This window comes from Ascaphus truei, chromosome 19, assembly GCF_040206685.1.
Source record: "Ascaphus truei isolate aAscTru1 chromosome 19, aAscTru1.hap1, whole genome shotgun sequence".
Classification (NCBI taxonomy): domain Eukaryota; kingdom Metazoa; phylum Chordata; class Amphibia; order Anura; family Ascaphidae; genus Ascaphus; species Ascaphus truei.
Window position 1 is genome coordinate 7,758,958 of NC_134501.1, and position 20,477 is coordinate 7,779,434.

The 20,477-nt window shown below is 46.6% G+C and overlaps 1 protein-coding gene across 2 annotated transcripts in view; it reads left to right on the forward strand.

Moving 5' to 3' along the window:
* SLC7A5 (solute carrier family 7 member 5) overlaps window positions 1-20,477 on the forward strand; it is a 33,336-nt gene that overhangs the window by 8,930 nt on the left and 3,929 nt on the right. For both annotated transcript variants that reach the window (XM_075576428.1, XM_075576429.1), the window contains 8 exons: window positions 3,953-4,078; window positions 13,215-13,320; window positions 13,907-13,951; window positions 14,898-15,021; window positions 16,109-16,212; window positions 16,549-16,645; window positions 17,562-17,711; window positions 19,845-20,022. In XM_075576428.1, coding sequence (XP_075432543.1) covers window positions 3,953-4,078; window positions 13,215-13,320; window positions 13,907-13,951; window positions 14,898-15,021; window positions 16,109-16,212; window positions 16,549-16,645; window positions 17,562-17,711; window positions 19,845-20,022 — 930 coding nt within the window. The remainder of the gene's footprint in view (window positions 1-3,952; window positions 4,079-13,214; window positions 13,321-13,906; window positions 13,952-14,897; window positions 15,022-16,108; window positions 16,213-16,548; window positions 16,646-17,561; window positions 17,712-19,844; window positions 20,023-20,477) is intronic.

Below are 20,477 nucleotides of genomic sequence, written 5' to 3' on the forward strand. Positions count from 1 at the left end.
AAGTTTGGTAACACAGGTGTATTCAATGAATAAGGGGTTACATCAAAGACCAACGTTTCGGTCCGCCAAACTGGGCCTTCTTTAGGGGGGGCCGGGAAAGCTCTGCGTCCGGTTGTCGGGCCTCAGCTCCCACCCCCCCCCTCTGCAGCAGGCCTCAGCTCCCACCCCCCCCCCCCTGCAGCAGGCCTTAGCCCCCACCCCCCCTGCAGCAGGCCTCTCTCCTCTGCTGTTGTGGCCTCCCGTGTAAGCCCCGCGCCGGAAGTTCGGCGATGGACTGTGCGCTCCAAAGGTGCGAGGGTGTGTGGAGGTGATGTGCTGTGCAGGGGGGGGGGAGAGGAGATGTGATGGGGAGGGGGCAGAGGAGATGTGATGTGCAGAGGGGAGAGAGGTGATGTGCAGGGGGGGGGAGAGGAGATGTGATGTGCAGGGGGGGTGGGGGCAGAGGAGATGTGATGTGCAGAGGGGAGAGAGGTGATGTGCAGGGGGGGGAGAGGAGATGTGATGTGCAGAGGGGGTGAGAGGGGATGTGTGGGGGAGTGATAAAGTGTGTGTGTGTGTGTGTGTGTGTGTGTGTGTGTGTGTGTCATACACATTTTAAGATATGGTGGGTGAAACAGGTGACAAGAAACCTCCACCGTTAGCATATAGCAAAAAAAAAAAAAAAAGATTGCTTGTGAGCACATTCACATGTCTTAGCCAGGTCTGCCACCCTGCCTCTCACCATTATCACCTAGAACAGCTGTGCGCAAAGTGGGGGGCGCGAGATTCCCTGAGGGAGGTTCAGGGTTTAAAGAGGCCCCGCGCGCTTCCCGAGGCATTAAGGCCTCTGTAAACTTCTCCTTACCTTGATTCAGACAGCTCCTGGTGATGCGTCGCCATGGCAACGCAACGTCAAATGACGCCATGGGTTATGTGACGTCGCGTTGCCATAGCAATGTGACGTCATGACACCAGGAAGTCTGAGTCAAGGTAAGCAGGGGGGGGGGGGCGCGAGGAGAGGGGGCCGGCCGGCAGGGGGGCGCAGAGCAAAAAGATTGCGCTCCCCTGACCTAGAATACAGTGCTTCCACTGCAGCAAGGGATTCTGGGAAATTACATGCAAATGAGCACACCGTGACACTGTCTAAGACATGAATGTGCCCACAAGTGATCTTTTTATCTGAGATATAATGTGTGTGTATTATATATTTTCATGTGTACGCTCAGTTGTACAGTGGGATAAAAAAAAATATTTGGGGGGGTGAGCCCCTTTTTTTTTGTTGTCTGGCGAGTAGCATTTTTTATAATTTGTCCAGCCCTGTATATATTATTAAACTTTTTAATGTTATAAGACTTGATTCAGAAAAACATACTGATTCGAATATTTTTTACTTTGCTACAGATTTTTACCTCTGTAATATACAAACTCTCCTAGCATTGTGTGAGTCCCTGTCCTCCAAAAACTACATGGTAACCACACCGTGTGTGGCAATTCTGACCGTCTGCCTTCGTCCTCCCTGAGAACCCTGAGTTGTGCATTGACGATATGCTGTGTCACATACAGTATGGGATCTGCCTTCTGTGAAGCACAGGAGCTTACAAGGGAAGCGGTTATCAGGGCAGGCAGGAGTTGCTGGGGGATATGATAACGGGTTTCTTGCTCCCAATGTGCACGCAGAATGATCGTCCGAGTCACAAGCTAGCATTCATACCATTCCCGGCCGTCACCCACGTGGACGTCACCCATGCAAGCTCCTGGGGATAGCACTCCTCCCTAGCATTGTGAGAAGCATGAAATACACTCCTCAACTTCCGTGGCCCAACGACTGTCCCACATTTACACGTGGCTGCTTGAGAGAGATGTGTGTAATCTTTAAAGATCACAAGAATGTCTGAACTTTTCCTTTCAGTGCAAAAGATGCTAAACCAATAAAGCAAGCTCTGTATTAATGCCGGATGCAGTAATGGCCTTGGGCAGGTCAGTTGGTTCATATTGCTGTATTACACCAGCCAATTTTTATTTATTTATTTTTTTAACACGGGACATTTGCAGGAATAAGTGAAATTAACCCTGTAGCTGCCAGAGAGGGCCCAGAACACATAGCTTTAGAAGAAGTTTGGCGTGATGCCAACGCATATTAAAGTTGAATGATGTTTCTGTTGTTAAGTAATAAAAAAAAAAAGGTCTAGAGTCTCGAAAAACACTCAGCGGCCTTATGTGTGCTCTGCGCCACTGCCATTCTCTGCTGATATAAGACAGCTGTGAAACATTCCATCCGAGACGAGTCCCTTCTGCTCCAGGAAGTGGATGAAACCTGCCCGCCTCTGCTACTGTACCTGGCAGGCAGAAGGTATGAATGGGCACCTGGCCATTTTCTGGGGCTCTCCGGAGAAGTACACCATGCCCACGGGTAATTATAGCACAATGACATGGCGATGAACTATTGGCTTTCACCTAACAAAAAATACACAGGGATCATTGTTTTGATCCGTTTGTACAGATCGTCCCAGGAACATGACAGGAGGGTGAGAAGGGGCCCGTGTGTGGGGTGGGGGGGACTGGGATGTGCCATGAGGGAGATATAATGGCACATTCTGCATGGTGTGCACACAGGCGGACAGTTGCATGTCTTAGGGGCCTCTGAATGGGGAAGTCTTTGCCAGTCCAAGAGTTTTCTTTCCAGTTATCCCCCCCCCCTGCCATCTATCTGGAGCCAATAAAGACGTGGGGACTGGAGGTACACAAAGTGACATCACACACAAGGGCGCAGCCACAGGGAATTAACCCTGCGCCCTCCCAAATCTAACTTAAAAAATAAATGTAAAAACAGTTATAGGTGTCAGATTTGAGTAAATAAGCTATCGGTTACCCAGATAAGAGCCCTTAAACATGTCACTGTAATTATGCCACTATGGTCCTATGAGGAATTACCCCTTTAACTGATCTGACAATGTAAGGAGTAGGATCATACAGGCACAGAGTTACTCACAGCAGCCAGCATTTATCTGGATCCGACCCAGTACACAAAGTGGTTCAAAACTGTGCACAGGGGGTTAGTCACTGAAGTCCCATACTGCCGGTATCCACTTCTTCTTTTAAAGGCTATCTGGTATCCTCGAATAGAAAAACCAGTCTCCAGGGCACTCCGAAGCCAAACAGGATCCCAACTGAATGAATAATATACGCTGGTCTCAATAAAGTGAAAAAATCATTTATTGCAACATAGGTGAACAATAAAAGTGCCTCCTACGCGTTTCAACCAACCAGTGGTCTTTGTCAAGTGCTCACTCCCTCCATTTGAGCCCCTTCTCCAATTGTGGGACCCCACGTTTTATATATATATATATATATATATATATATATATATTCTTTTCCTATATCCTGGAGCGCATGGCAGTTTCTCTTTTCTTTCTATCTGGTATCCTCCCCTATAGCATGCCCACAACATACACCTTGAGTCAAAATACCTTCGCCCCATTGTTTTAAGGCCACGTCCATAGAGGGGTTGTCAGTGCTGGACCGCGCTAACGCTGAGGCTCGCCTGCTGAAATCTGCGCGATTTCATACCCATGCAGGCGAGCCAGCGGGCGCCGATCGGGAGGCGGGGGGAGACTGAGGGAGGCGGGGCAGTGACGTCGCTGGGCCAATCGCACCGACGTTACGGTGATGTTGACGCTGCTTCGCGCTGATTGGATGTTTTCAGCCGACAGCGCTCTGAAAAACAGTTTGACTGACGGCTGAAAAGTCCAACGCCTCAGCACGCCTGCGGACGCTCGCGTGAGCCCCCTCTAAAGACATCCTCATGGAGGATGCAGGGGCTCAGCGCTGAGCGTCAGCGCGGCCTCCCCTGCTATGGACTCGGCCTAACCCAAGCACAGGCGCGTTACTTGTGGCCCTTTACACAATGGTGCTGTCGGCTCTCGGTATTCATAAAAATATGGTAACCCTGCTCCTGTGTTTTCTGCCTTTCCAGTGATACTGACGGCGGTGAACTGCTACAGCGTGAGAGCTGCCACCAGAGTCCAGGACGCGTTCGCTGCCGCTAAGCTGTCGGCCCTTTGCTTGATCATCATACTGGGCTTTGTGCAGCTGGGGAAAGGTGAGGGTGGTCATCTGTATTGTATTGTATGTCTTTATTTATATAGCGCCATTAATGTACATAGCGCTTCACAGTAGTAATACGCGACAATCATGTAAATAACAAATAATATAAAAAACAGGTCATGGGAATAAGCGCTTCAGACATAAATGTTAAATTTAGGAAGAGGAGTCCCTGCTCCGAGGAGCTTACAATCTAATTGGTAAGTAGGAAGAACGTACAGAGACCGCGGGAAGGCGTTCTGGTAAGTGCGTCTGCAGGGGTGTGTTATTTCATATGAAGTTTATTTACACCGTGTAGGACAGGAGTGGGCAACTCCAGTGCTCAAGGGCCACCAACAGGTCAGGATTTCCCTGCTTCAGCACAGGTGGCTCAATCAGTGGCTCAGTCGAAGACTGCACCACCTGTGCTGAAGCAGGGATATCCTGAAAACCTCATCCAATGGTGACCCTTGAGCACTGGAGTTACCCACCACTGGTGTAGGATCAGCGCTTTGATTCCCAGATCACTTAAACATGGATGTTCACAGCATTTTGTCGCCATTAATAGATCAGTTCCTAGGACCGACAACTGGCTTCTGCCAGCTGTGCACGTTGTGGCGTTACAGTATCACTACATTGCAAAACTTACCGCATTTCGGGACAGGCATTAGGCCACGTGCCCTACTCCTCCCAGTCGGGTTCCAGTTCCAAATGTCTTCCTCTGCCAGCGGCAATCACAGGAGTTGAACTCCTCGGTGGGAATTAATATGATAAGGCCGTGGCTGGCCTCATCCGAAAATCTCACCCTAAGAGGATTACCTACAAATCCCAATATATTTTGTCCAGGCTTTATACCGAAAGCGTACTGTCTTCTGTCGGTGCTGGGGTTTTTTTTTACCCCGGAGAGTCTGGTTTAATCCACCCTTTTTGAAAACATAGTCTCAGAGTTTATGAAAGTTAAAAGCCTGCACTGAAGGGAAAACAAAATGTTGGATGTCATTTGGGGCCCATTAAGTATCAGGGAGACTGCAGTGTGTTGAGATTCCCTACAATTCACAGCTGGATTTTGCTTCTTGGAGAACAGCACAAAACTGTCCATATCCTCCATGCCTGTGACCAGACAGTACAAAGAACGAGAACATGTACTGTACGGACCGAGAGAATAATGCCAGCACCCGGCAGCCTCTATCAGTATTGAGTCTCACAGTTATACATGCGTTTTTAACATACCAAGACTTCATTTAACTGCTTTTTAACTTTGTATTTAACATTCAACAAATGAAATCCCACGTGTGAGCACATTCTCACGTCTCAGCCAGGTCTGCAGCCCTGCCCTTCCCCTTTATCTCTTAGCATGCAGTGCTTCCACTGCAGCAATGGGAAATTACATGCAAATGAGCACTTGGTGACACCTTTTTTCTTCAAATCCATTTTAACATGGACCCCTCCCCCCCAACCCCCATAATCTTAGGCCTGCCGTAATACACAGCTTTTCAGCACAGCCAGGGTTAAAGGTGGAGTTTTTTCTGTCACTTTTGTACCCACCATAACCCTTTTAAGTCAGATTTTCAGGATATCCCTGGTTCAGCACAAGTGGCTCAATTGAAGACTGAGCCACTGATTGAGCCACCTGTGCTGAAGCTGAGATATCCTGGAAACCTGACCTGTTGGTGGCCCTTGAGGACTGGAGTTGGCCGCCCCTGATATCGAGTATTATAAAATGCACCATGGGAGAGGACGTAACTCCTGAGTGCCTGGGTTTGATTGGTTGAAAGCAAATGGTTACACGGGGAAAGCTTTGACTATGGTGCCCTTCTTTTAAACTGGGGCACATAATTGGGGTAATTATAGAGGGAATACGTTTGTAAAGCTTGCAAGAGGGGTTGCAACGCATCTCACTGTTACCCAGAGGGGTTTATTCTGTGCATTGCTGCTTGTTGCATCGCTTGGCCCCTCCAGCAGCGACAGGGTTAACTGAGAAGGTCTCTAGCAGCCCTGCAACCTTATTAACAGCCTCTGGTGACTCTATTCTTCATTGTGAAAGATCAGCACATAGAGAAGAAAAGGCTTAGCCCGGGAACTTGGCGGGCGCGAAGGCAAATTAAACAGAACCTTTTTATTACCATGTGAAAAAAGCCGAACAAAAGATTGTGTTCCACTGGAAAGGCCGAGGCGTCTCATGTGAAATCCTCCTCCGGGCGCAATGCTCAGGAAATCAGTGATGCAAACGTCCACACTGTGCCATGTATATAATCAGTAGCACATACTGTGCTGTATACTCACATGTAAACTGGGGCTCCCGTATATTAATGCATGTAGCGGGGAGATCTAGCAACGCAAAGAAAGTGCGAATAGTCGTTTGTTTTGAGGCAATCTAAGCATTTGCACACAAAGTCACATAGGCATTAACTGTTATACATAAACCTGTATGCGCTTCAGCAAACACTACAAAATAGATTAAAAATGTAAAAACATATATTAAAAATGTAAAGGGATAAATATTGTTCTATTATCAAAATTGTATATGTAAGTAAGATGTTAATATATTCATGTAAAATAATTTAAAAAAAACCCACTCACACCCAGCCCGCACACCGCATCAGCTGGGGGGGGGCAAACAGACTGTGTATTGAGTCTGTTTGTTGAATACCAGGATATTTATCTGGTTCCCACATGTTAATGAAGCTGACTACTTACTCTGCCCCAGAGGGACGCTGCCATCGTGACCCCTTCAGTCCTAGAGAATGTTCAATATGACAGTTGGGTTACTGGCGCCATTTTTAGTGCTTGAGGCTTCTCTGTGCTGCGCAGAAGCTGCGTGCAGATGTCGTGGTGGACGGGCTCGTACCAGTTTTGATCCGCATTGTTTTGAATGCTTCCCATTTCACCCCTTTGCCCTGTGAAAGGCCGAGGCATCGCATGTGAAATGCTCCCCAGGGCTTAGTGCCTCAGAAAGTCACTGATGCAAACGCAGACACACTGCCATGTATACATCGAGCAATACTCCCGTGCACACTGGGACTCCCATATACTAATGCATATAGGGGAAATCTATCAACGCAGAGAACGTGCGAATAGTAGATCTTTTTGACGCTTCATTTTCTGTTTGCGTGAAACGTTTTTCTTACATGTGACAGAAAAGTTTACGCCAGCTCAGACCTGGCAGGTTTTTTTTGACTCAAATAGAAGATATCACGGTAACGCACGGAGACGCGGAGTGTGCTACATCTCTTTATAGTCTGCGTCATGTCATTTCTCCGACCATCACGCCTTCTTTCGATACTCTCCAAGGCGCAAATCTTGGCGCACAGATCAGGATACATTGACACAAAGAGACACGTGCTACCCGAAGGCGCTTAAATGAAGTGCCGGGGGAACTGCAGGGCCTCTGTAAACTTTTACTTACCTTGGCTCCTCACGCGTCGCCATGGCAACGCGGCGTCAAGGTCATGTAATGGTCACGTTGCTATGGCAACATGACATCATGCCGCCAGAGCCGGGGTGAGGGGGCGCGGGGGGTGAGGTGACCGCCGGCAGGGGTGCGCAAGGAAAAAAGTTTGCGCCCCCCCTGGCTTAGATCACCCTCCTAGAATCCGAGATATGCATATATACAAGAACAAACAATTATTACTATATATGTATGCATTTATCATTTTATTTATATAGTGCCAATGGTGTTTCTCTTTAGAAAATGACAATACAAGGTAAATAAAGTACAAACAAAGGGATAAGCGCCACAAGTTAAATGCCATCAGCAGGCAAAGGCAAACCCTGCCCCGAAGAGCTTACAATCTAAGCATTCGCATCCAAAGTCACACAGACTGACACACACAGACTGACACACACAGACTGACACACTCATTTTCAAACACACCCTCACTGAACTGCAGACTTATTCAAACTGTCAGAAAGGGGCAGGCATGTACATTGATATGTGATCGCAGTGACACACACACACACACACTCACACTATGAAAGGTATGCACTCACTAACACATATTTACACACAATTATTGTCACAAACACATTCACTGTTATACAATCAGACTCACACCGTCTCCAGCCTTGCACACAGCGCCAGCTGGGCGCGGCAAACAGACTGTGTATTGAGTCTGTTTATTAAATACCAGGATATTTATCTGGTTCCCACATGTTATAAAGATGAAGCTGACTACTTACCAACAAGTAGCGCCTTATTCTGTCCCAGAGGGACGCTGCCATCGTAACCCCTTCAGTCCTAGAGAATGTTTATTGGGACAGTTTGATTACTGGCGCCATTTTTATTGCTTGAGGCTTCTCTGCTGCGCAGAAGCTGCGTGCAGATGACATTTTGGATGCACATTGTTTTGATGCCTTACATTGTACCCCTCTTTGCCGAGGAAACAATCCCTTTGCCTTTCTGGCAACGAAGGAGCTTAGGGGACTTACCTGTGTCTCCATGTTGGTGAATCTATTAGCATGTCTTTCAGGCTGCTCTTGCTCCATATGTGCAGTCACTTAGCCCTGCAACGTCCTTGTAATCACATTGATCCCTAATTAATATCACTACTCGGTTGCAACACAACTTGCTAAGTCATGGATCGGGAAAACACTATCACATTATGTAGGTCACACATTGCTTTTCAAGTTTTACCCCTCGAAGTTTACGTTACACTTTCTTTGCCTTGTGTCAAAAGGAAGAGTTAAATCGTCACACGTTTATTAGTCTTATTATTAAGTTTAGCTTCTGGGCCTGTCAATATTTTTTATTTTTTGCAGCTGCTGCTGCTGCATCGAAAATACCTGTCCCGTCTCCTGTGACGTGTGATAGCTTTAAGTGTATCTTACTTCTGTCCTTGGGTCACTTTTTGGTGTTTTAAACCATTACGAAGTGAGGTTCCCCAGAGCTGAGCCGCTTTAATTTCCGCTCCTGGGACCCCTAGTTCCCGAAATACCTCTGTAGGACGTGGTTATTAAATGTCCTGCGTCTTCCTGTTGGCCTCCGTGTCGCGGGTGATTTAAATCTATTTTAGACAGGTAGGTAAAAAAACGAGTAGGCAGAACTACACCTTTTAAGAAACCTCATTAACCAGCTTCTTACATTTGAAACAGATGGAAAACGGGAGGTTAATAAATAGACCCCATATAAAAAGTCCTTGTATGATGACCGATGTCTTGTTGAAGCTCCCAAGAAAGGCATGCAGCCAATGGGCGACCATGAGTAGTTGGGTGGCCATATGGAATGCCTCATTGTTGCAGACATGTAATAAAAACCCCAGTTATCTGCAAAGCCAGTGAGCATAAACCAGTGGTGCTCCACTCCTGTCCTCAAGGGCCACCAACAGGTCAGGTTTTCTGGATATCCCTACTTCAGCACAGGTGGCTCGATATTGATTGAGCCACCTGCGCCGAAGAAGGGCTATTCTGCAAATGTAGCCTGTGTGTGGCCCTTGAGGACAGGAGTTGCCCGACCCTGGAGTACTTTCTCCCAAGAGGGGGTTAATAGCTAGAAAACAGTAAGCGACAGTCTAAGCAGAAATGCACCCAGTGTGATCAGAGGGGAGAGGGGCCGGTCGTCATGTGACAGGCGGCTCAGCAGCTTAGCCGAGCTCACATGGCTTTACAAACAAGCAGTCAGATGGTTTCCCAGCTCTGTGCCCTCTCCTGTCTGTTTACAGTTCACATTGCATTTATACCCTTGAATTAAGGGGCAACTTGAGGCAGCTTGGTTCCTCCTCTTTCAGAGGGGAAGCTGAATGCTTTCCAAATATCCTCCGTGACGCTGTGTAAATGTAGTGGCTAAACTGTGGAACTGGAGGCAGATTTAAGACTGCAAAGAGTGTTACTGAATGTGGTTACCCCCGTACTCGGGATCTGAGACGCAGGGTGCAGGAGCGGCTCAGCGAGTAAAGGCGCTGACTCTGTAAACAGTGACACTGCGTTGGAATCAGCGGACCCCCGGTGTCGGCTCCTTGTGTCCTTAGGCAAGTCACTTTACCGCCCTGTGCCTTGGGCACCAAAATCACACCGGGACGAGAGAACCTTTGTGGCCCCGTTGGGGTTTTCACATATTTCAGACCTAAAATGTTATTAGCTCTTAATCTAAGTCCTATTAATAGATGAAGATAACCTGATCAAACAAATGCCACAAAACATGATACTTTCCCAACATTTAGTTATCCGCAAATAATTCAATATCCATGTGGGATAAAGCACTGTGTGGGAACCTTTAGATTCAGTAGCTGGTGGCGCCCCCTTGAGCAGGAATGACTTCACCTGCGCGTGTCCTGTAACTGCTGGTCAGTCTCTCACATCGGGTCTGAGGAATTTTGGCCCATTCCTCCTTACAGAACTGCTTCAACTCAGTGACATTGGAGGGCTTCCTTGCATGGACAGCTCGCTTCAGCTCCTGCCACATCATTGCGATGGGGTTCAGGTCGGACTTTGACTAGGCCATTCTAAAACGCAGAATTTCTTCTTCTGCAGACATTCTTTTGTAGATCTGCTTGTATGTTTAGGATCAGTGCCTTGCTGCATGACCCACTTTCCCTTCAGCTGCACCTCACGGACGGATACCCTGACATTCTATTGTAGAATCTTCTGATACAATGTAGAATTCATGGTTTTGTGAATGATGACAAGCCCTCCGGGTCCTGAGGCAGCAAAGCAGCCCCAAACCATCACACTGCCACCGCCGTGCATGACAGTGCAGACGAGGTTCTTCTGTTCAAACGCAGTGTTTGGTTTTTGCCAAAAATTACGTTTCTCATTGAAGCAACAAAGTTCTACCTATGACTCGTCTCTCCAGAGAAAATTGTTCCAGAAGTCTTGTGGATGATCCACGTGCTCTTGGGTGAACCTCCAATGGACAGCAATGTTTTTCTTAGAGAGCAGTGGTTTCCTCCTGGCTGTCCTTCCATGAACACCATTCTTAGTCAGTCTTTTTCTGATAGTTGAGTCATGAACACTCACATTAGCCAAGGTGAGCGAGGCCTGCAGATCCTTGGATGTTACTCTGGGGTTCTTTGTGACTTCCTGGGTGATTTGCCTGTTTGTTCTTGGAGAGATTTGGTAGGACGACCACTCCTGGGGTGACTGTGGTCTTGAACTTTCTTCATTTGTAGACTATCTGTCTGACGGTGGAGCCCCAAATCCTTAGAAATGGTTTTGTAACCCTTTCTAAACTGATGAGCATCAATAACTGCTTTTATGAGGTCCTCAGATTTATTTTGATCATGGCATGACATATTTCCACACACCTGTATAGCGAAGACCAAACTCACAAAGATAGTGTTTATATATTGTATGGTGCATCCCAAACTCACACCTGCAGATCGACCTAATTATTTAAACACCTGATTCCAATGAACACCTTTAATTTAGCTGATAAACCAGGATTTCACTTTCTTTTGCACATACCCTAACTCTTAATTACTCATTGTTTGTCTAATTCATACATCATTTTGTTTCAAAAGACATGGAATTGGATACTAGAAACCCTATTGAATATTTAAGAAAAGATTGCTTTTGATTCAAGAAGGTTATCATGGAAAAACTATGGATCTCCATCATTATCATTGGGGTTTGCCTGTAAAAGTTCTTATCTGCTGCGAACCGCGCACTACACTGTAATTATAAAGCGCTTTGAGTCCGATTGGGAGAAATAAAAATATATGAAATAAAGCTATTTTTATTATTTACAGTGCTTCCTTGAAAGCTAATGGTTTGAGAAATAGCACCATGCAAAAATGACTACTAATTATTTGTGTATATTGGCAAATATTCTCCTCTGGTATTTTTCAGTAGCCCTTTTAAAAATAGAAATGTATATGGGTGGAGCAAGAGGCCGACGCGTTCTGCTTGTTCCCAGAGAACCACGGACATTATCTTTCGTGTGAACGAGGCGTCCTTGTAATTTCTTCTTTCAAAAAGAGTGACCTGTTCTATTTCGCCGAGTTTAGTATCCTGGAAACAGACGACATTGTAGTCTTATCAGACTTTATCTCATTGGCTTGTGGGTGAACCAGGAAGTGTAAAGGGTAAAACATTTAAAAAAACAAGTTGCAACAAAAAATAAAGTACAATTGTTTTCATCCGGAAACAGAGAGAGAGAGCAGTGAACAAGTTAGCATTCTTGGTTAAGCTGTGTAATGCGGCAGGCGTAAGCTAATAGGGATCCCGAGAAGCAAAAAGTGACACCCTGCGAGTGCTTATTTGCATGCCATTACCCAGAATCCCTGGCTGTAGTGGAAGCATAGTATGCTAAAACAGGGGTGCTCAACTCCAGTCCTCAAGCTCACCCTCCCGAACAGGTCAGGTTTTCAGGATATCCCAGCTTCAGCACAAGTGGCTTCGACTGAGCCTTTGATTGAGCCACCTGTGGGGGGGGGGGGGGGGGGATGTGACTAAGAGATAACGGGGAAGGGCAGGGTTACAGACCTGTCTGAGACATGTGACTGCTCACATGGGATTTTAATATGCTGTACATTATATGTTGCATATCTTTCACAAAGTTTGTGTTGTGTTTGGAATAGATCTTTTATGACAGCGATGCACAGGAGGATTTGACGGCAGGCCTAAAGGAGGACTGTATTTCATCTTTCATAATCCATTTAAAGACAAATAAAAAACGAATGTGCATTCTGTAGCCAACAACAGTAACAGCGCCTCAATCACTTTCCCCTTTGCAACATAATTACTACTCCCGCTTTAGCATCGTGGGAACGGGTATTTCATGCTTTGCATGTGAATAGAAAAGGTATTTATGAGGTGGAAAACCATCCCTAAAATATATATTTAGGGCAGTGTAGAAATGACGGCACCTTGCTATTCAGGTTACCCTGGGTTTCTTTTTCACTTGGAATTTGATACGGTCCTTTTCCAGCAGCACCAATCTACTTCTTTGCACTTATTATCTTGCACGCGGGGGATTTTCAGAGCGCTGCAAACTCTTATATCCTGAACACACCCCGGGGTGTTGGGCTGCTTCAGCCCGTCCGTTGCTGGGGTAGGGCTGTGTTTATCTGCAATGTGCAGATCTAATGAAACATTGCGGCCGATGCAGAGAGGATTGTGCCTGGTCCCGCTGGAAAGGGGGTTTACCTTACATACCTCGCAGCTTCACAGAACGGGGTCACTTTTTTCTTTTATGGCTATTTTTTTTTGTTTCTTCACAGGTAACATTACCAACCTTGACCCAGCGCATGCCTTTGATGGTACCAGCACTGACGTTGGCAAGTGGGTCCTGGCATTATACAGTGGGCTTTTTGCTTATGGAGGATGGTAAGGAGCCTCGGAATATATGGGATAGGGATATATTGACCTGAAAAGCTGGCCCATCCCTCGGAGGATTGAACTTCTGCACCCCTCTGTTAGACACATTTAAAAAGACAACCCAAGCAGCACTTTAAAAAAATGTGTATATATATATATATATATATATATATATATATATATATATATTTAAACTGATTACCTAAGCTGCCGATCGATTTGTTCTCCTGTGATCGATCAGCAAAGATCCTGCTTCCCGGGGTTCACCAAATGGCTGCCTTACAGGTTCAGTCAATCCTTCAGTCCGTGTCACTCAGCAGCTACAATGTATCCTTATATTACGAAGGTAACATGATCTATTGTTACAGTTTGTAGCTCAAACTGCTGGGGATATTGGCAACAGATTAGCACAAACAGGAAAGTGTTACAAAGATCTTGCACTGCTGGGGAGGTGTGCTAAACCTGCTATAGAAATCAAAAGATGCTCAGTGTATTAAAACGCATTAAAAATGGTATTAAGAGTTGAATTAAAAACATTTTTTATTATCTAATTCTGCAGAACTGTAACAGTCTTCTTCTCGCTCTCTTGTTACAGGAATTACTTGAATTTTGTCACCGAAGAAATGATTGAGCCATACAAGTATGTTGAACGTTTTAATTACTATTCTTGCTTAGCTGACTGGTTAATGCTACGCAAGACAGAGCGTTCCTGCCACTAAACTCCTGCATGGCACACAGTGCAGCCAAATAATGTCCTCCGACTTCCATCTCCGTGTGCTAAGTATCTTGCACATTTCGCCTTTCAACTTTCCGCAGCCAGCGGGTCCGGCAAAGCTTTGAGAGCAAAGGGTTAACCACCTAAACTCGCAAGCCCAATTTGTGCACACCCGTGGTCTCGCACACCGATCTTCCAAACATGGACGCCATCTTGCCTTGGGCTGTTTTCAACTGGCACGGTCTTCACACTTGGTTATTAAAACCGTTCTAATAACTAGTACCATCAACTTGGTTTTTAGTGTTAAAGTGATTGGTTACTCTGGTCCAGGGGTAGCTACTCCAGCCCTCAATCCCTTTTAATGGTCAAACTTAATTCTGCATAGATATAATTGTACATAACAAGCTTTCAAGTCCTCACAAGTCTATTTCTCAGCCAGCCAATGACAAAACACCCAAAATGGTTTTAAAATGCCCCCCCCCCCCCCCCCCCCCCACATAAAGCGCTCACCCTGATGCCCTGTAATCATGGAACCTTATTCCGAAGTAACCCATGTTCTCGTCTATTCCAAGAGTGGCCAACTCCAGTCCTCAAGGGTCAGAAACATGTCAGGTTTTCAGGTTATCCCTGCTCCAGCACAGGTGGCTCATTGGAAGACTGAGCCACTGATTGAGACACCTGTGCTGAAGCAGGGATAGCCTCAAAACCTGACCTGTTGGTAGCTCTTGAGGACTGGAGTTGGCCGCCCCTGCTTTAGTCACGTTAACTTATATAGGAAGATAGAGAAGTATTTGAACTAGCAAAAGATATTCCCGCTGACGGAACCACTTTCTCCTGAGCGCCTCTTCTAACAACATTTGCTCTTTTGCAGGAACCTACCTCGGGCGATTATCATCTCCATGCCCATCGTGACTTTGGTTTACGTCCTCACCAACCTAGCGTACTTCACCACGCTGTCCACGGAAGAGATGCTGAACTCGGAAGCCGTGGCAGTGGTATGTGATCCTGTGTTGCGCACGTACTGACGCAGAATCAGGGGTAGAGTCAGATCTATCAGAAGTGGCCGCACCAATATATCATTCGGTCCTGAATGGTCTTGCAATGTCACGGCGAGACCAGGCCGCGGTAAAGAGTTGTCTGCATTGGGTTACAGAGCATCTTTTAGGCAAGCAAAGATGTATCCCTGGGTGTTAAACCAATATCTGACCACGTAATACTTGATCCCGTCACTACCAATAGGGTCTGCAGTGCAATGCGGTAGGTTTCTGCCCTGCCCCCTCTGACAATTAATGGGTTAATCATTAATCATGGCAAGGAGACTGGCTTCATTTCTATTTTAGATTTTTTAATGTCAACTTCAAATTAAGTGGCCAGACGTGTCATTGGTTGGGTGTGTATTTTTGCAATCAGGGCAAGTTCCACCAACTGCGCCTCCCCAACCCCCCAATTGTTTTAATAGAACCACAACACTCCCCCTCTCTCTCACACCTGCTTTCTCTCTCCTCCCCCCATTCTCTCTCACCCCTCCTTCTCTCTCATGCCCCACACATGTTCGCTCAACCCCCATTTTCTCTCACCCATCCATTCTCTCTCATCCTCCCCATTCTTCCTCTAACCCCCCATTATCTGTCACCCCCATTCTCTCTTATTCCTCATTTCTTTCTCACCCTCCCATTCTCTCTCACCACCCTCCCATTATCTCTCATTCTCTCCTCCCCCCCATTCTCTCTCTCCAACCCCCATTATCTCTCTCTTCCCCCATTTTCTCTCTCTCTCTCTCCTCCCCCATTCTCTCTCTCATCCCCCATTCTCTCTCTCTTCCATCTCTCCATTCTCTCACCCCCCAGTCTCTCTCACACCCCAGTCTCTCTCACCCCCCTCCCCCAGTTACGTAGTCAAGTCCCTACCGAAGGAGCAGCGGTGCCAAAAGTTGTAACGAACTAACGGGTCCCGCCCTTCTCCTCTGCTGGGAATGGAATGTATTGTAACTTCTTAAACGTATTCTCTTATCTCTATTCCCTACTCGGGCTCAATCTCCCATTCTCTAGTAACCAGGGTATTGTTCTGTTTCTCACATTGTAGGATTTTGGGAATTATCACTTGGGGGTCATGGCCTGGATCATCCCCGTCTTTGTGGGATTGTCGTGCTTCGGGTCTGTTAACGGCTCTCTGTTTACATCCTCCAGGTAATTACCTTTGTGTTCAGACATTATATAGACACGAGTTATATATAGGCCCTTAATCAACAACGATGAGGAGCGAAGAAAGAGTTAATGATGTAGTACAGGAGCGGCCAACTCCAGTCTTCAAGGGCCACCAACAGGTCAGGGTTTCAGGTTATCCCTGCTTCAGCACAGATGGCTCAATCAATGACTTGGTCGAAGACTGAGCCACCTATGCTGAAGTAGGGATATCCTTAAAACCTGACCTGTTGGTGGCCCTTGAGGGCTGGAGCTTGCCAGTCCTGAGAGAGAGGAACATTTCTATCATTAATCAACGCTCTGTTTTCATCCTTTTTTCAGACTTTTCTACGTGGGATCCCGAGAAGGCCACCTGCCCATCCTGCTATCGATGATCCACCCCCGGCTTCTCACGCCCATGCCCTCACTTATCTTCACTGTGAGCACACCTCTAGTACTCCTTGTTCCGGCACACCGCGCGGGCCTGCGCAGGAAAGACCCCGGCTGAGGTCACACCCCACAGAGCCTAGCGCCTTATAGGGTCAGGGACTATAGGAATCCGAGCAGATTGTTACATAGTTACATACTGTAGTTACATCGTTACATCGTTACATGGTAGATGAGGTTGAAAAAAGACATATGTCCATCAAGTTCAACCTATGCTACATTTAGACGGCAGATACTTTATCCTGTATTTGTATTGACAGTTTATTGATCCGGAGGAAGGTAAACAAAAACCCCAGTGACACATTAGCCAATGATATCTCATAAGGGAAAATAAATTCCTTCTTGACTCCAAATATTGGCAACCAGATTTCTCCCTGGATCAACATCCTTCCCATGTTACTTATTTGGTATATCCCTGTATACTTTTCCTTTCTAAAAAGATGTCCAACCTTTTTTTGAACAAATCTACTGTATCCGCCATCAGTCTGCATGGGTAATGAATCCCACATTGCAACTGCCCTTCCTGTAAAGCTCTGATTCTGAGGAGGTTCTACCCCAGCCACGGCCTTTCATCGCCACGTTGCCACCAATGTTCAGCTCGTCCTGGGCCAGTTGGGTTTCCGAGCCCTGAATATAGATCACTGCATTCAAGCATATAGGTTACTAATGGATATCTGTCTGTCTAATGAGGACACCATAATTACTTGGCAAACATAAGCACAGAAGATAACAATTTAGGTGACTAATGTCTATTTACTGTGTAGAGCAGACCCTACTGGCAACCCGGCTGTGACTCCCTGTAGGAGATTTATGGAAAACCATGGAGGGTCATTTCATAAAGGGTAATAGCTGTTACCCAAAGTGCTCATCTTGTATCCTCTCCCTCTGTTTCCTTGCTCCCCAATCAGTGTGGAATGACTCTCCTCTACGCATTCTCCAATGACATCTTCTCCGTCATCAACTTCTTCAGCTTCTTTAACTGGCTCTGCGTGGGGCTGGCTATTATCGGAATGATGTGGCTCCGTTACAAGAAGCCAGAGCTGGAGAGACCCATCAAGGTGAGGAGTGTTGACCGGATCTGGGTAACCAAAAGGAGAAGATAATTCGTCCATAATGGGGACCAGCAAATTAGTCATAGAATAGAGCAAGGACGGCCAACTCCAGTCCTCAAATGCAACCAACAGGTCACGTTTTAAGGCTATCCCTGCTTCAGCACAGGTGGCTCAGTCATTGATTGAGCCACCTGTGCCGAAACAGGGATATCCTTAAAACTTGACCTGTTGGTGGCCTTTGTCAACTGGAGTTGGCTACTCTTGGAATAGAGGACAGCATGGGTTACTTCGGAATAAGGTTCCACGATTACAGAGCATCAAGGTGGGCGCTTTATGTAGAGGGGACATTTTAAAACCATGTCAGGTGTTTGTCAGTGGCTGGCTGAAAAAGAGACTTGTGAGAACTTGAAAGCTTATTATGTACAATTATATCTATGAAGAATTAAGTTTGTCCATTAAACAGTATTACAACCTGCCTAGGCGTCAAGTGGAATGCTGTCATTATGAAAATAACTTGGCTTGAAGGCAGAACAGGATTTCAGTGGCAACGCTGTATATCTTGGTTGTCAGGTAGCGATGGAGTAGGGTGCTGCTGCAGGGCTGTATGTGTGGCAAGAGCAAAATATGCAAAAAAAATGCACAACGCAGCGCACTGCGCAGGGAGACAGGTGAATAAAAATAGAAAAATATTTATTGTCTATCACACATGACAAACAAGGAGGTGCAAACCCTCCTACGCGTTTCACACAACACGGTGCTTTATCCCCTTAAGTGCGCTGCTTTGTGCATTTTTTTTTTGCATATTTTGCTCTTGCTCGAAATTTAATCTGCGGCTTGACACACCCACCAAGAATCCAATTGGCTCTAGGAGTGGGTAAAACACTTGGAAGATTTATTTCAGCTACATGGACTGCCATCATTGCTACAGAATTTGGTGAGTTTTGGACTTTATTATACAGTTATCTCCAATGAGGTGCAGCGAAGTGATTATACCATCATCATCTTTTCTGTTACCTTCAGGAGGGTTCTGCAATACTGAATCTGTTCCCTCACCTGGTAGTACACCCACTCCGTAGGTGGGCCATATCTTCATTATTTACTTATGGATAGAAGATAATATTCCAGGACTGTTGGAGCACCCATTATCCTCTTATGCTGAACTGTATGTGTGGCAGCAATAATGGCATAGCAGTTAGAAATGTAGACAACGATTGGGGTGCAAGGGCAGTACCAAGGGTTTCATCTCATACAAGAATGGGGCGGCTGCAAAGCATGAGCTTGGTACAGTGGCAAAGCTGTGTGCAGCAGGGTCAGTGTTGGAATAGTTACAGGTGCTCCCTGGCAGGACTGAGGGCTGCAGATTTGGCTGTGTGGGGGTCAGCACTGGGATGGCAGAAGGTGATGCTGGAGCTATAGGGTGCGAAGGGAGAATGGATGGAACAGAAAGTTAGCAAGGAAATATTTGAAGGTTTTGCAGCATTTTGGTCCAAAACATACCAGTTCTTTCAGCCATTCTAATTTCTTTTTGATCTCCATGGGCGTTGGTCTGAGAGAGTCCGTTTATCCTGCCAGTTGGCTGTTGATGTTATGAGATGGCTCAGGTGGTGACGCCTCTTGCCTGTAGCTTAGGAGCCCCAAGATCACTGTTCCTTTTCCGTGCTCCCTCCATGGCTCATTGTTCCTTGGCTTCCTCCAGAGGTTCACCTGCTGGGAGAAACTTTAGTTCTCACACAACGTGAGCCCTGAAACCATGCAGAGAGGAAGTCAGAGAGAGGAAGAGCAGGAATTGAATCGGCAGCCCCTAGCCCCGAAGATTACGTGCAGAAACTCAGGGGTGGTATAGGGGGAGCTGGAGGTCAGAGCTCCAGGCTGGCTCATATGTAGAGGAACAAGATATATTGTTGTTAGAAGGTTCTGTATTAGATACATAGATGTACATGCTCACGTGTGCATGTATATCCGCATTACTGCACATTAATAACTTCTCTCCGGGACATCTGTCGCTGCACTTCCACAGCATGACTTTCAGCGCCATTGGTGATGTCGGAACCAGCGCCCCGTTACTCTGTAATACATAGCCGCTGTGTGCCGCTCTTCCATTCGATGGGTTCCCCTTCAGCTGTTTCTCTCCTCCTCCAGGTGAACCTCCTGCTCCCGACTTTCTTCATCCTCGCCTGCCTCTTCCTCATCGCCGTGTCTTTCTACATGACTCCGGTGGAGTGCGGGATCGGCTTCATCATCATCTTGTCGGGAGTCCCTGTCTACTTCTTCGGGGTCTGGTGGCAAAACAAACCCAAATGGGTCCTACAGAGCATCCGTGAGTACCGCCCAGAGACACGTAGACTGTAATATCTCGCTATACGTACCCCACGGTGCGGTGCTGGCTCCGGCCTTCACTAAAAAACATAAGTCGAGTAGTAAGAAGTGTCACGTTTTCCTCCCAGTACACACATTGGCCCATGTTTACTAAGCCATGCTACTCCATAAGACACCTTCCAGCACGGCTTGGATTAACACACGGACAGCGAATGGACTTTAAGGTGTCTAATGGCACATAAGGTGTCTTACGGAGTAACGCTGCTTAGTAAATATGGCTTTGTGTTTGGCCCATCCACTTGGATAGGGCCGCACTGGGTCTTCCAGCAGGGAAGGTGTTTTATGGTGTAACCCTACTTAGTAAACGTGGCCCTTTATGTTCCATTCACAGGGATCGGCTGGAAGTTGTATTGTAGAGTAGCACTTAAATATGCCCCATAACGTCCGGGCAGTTCT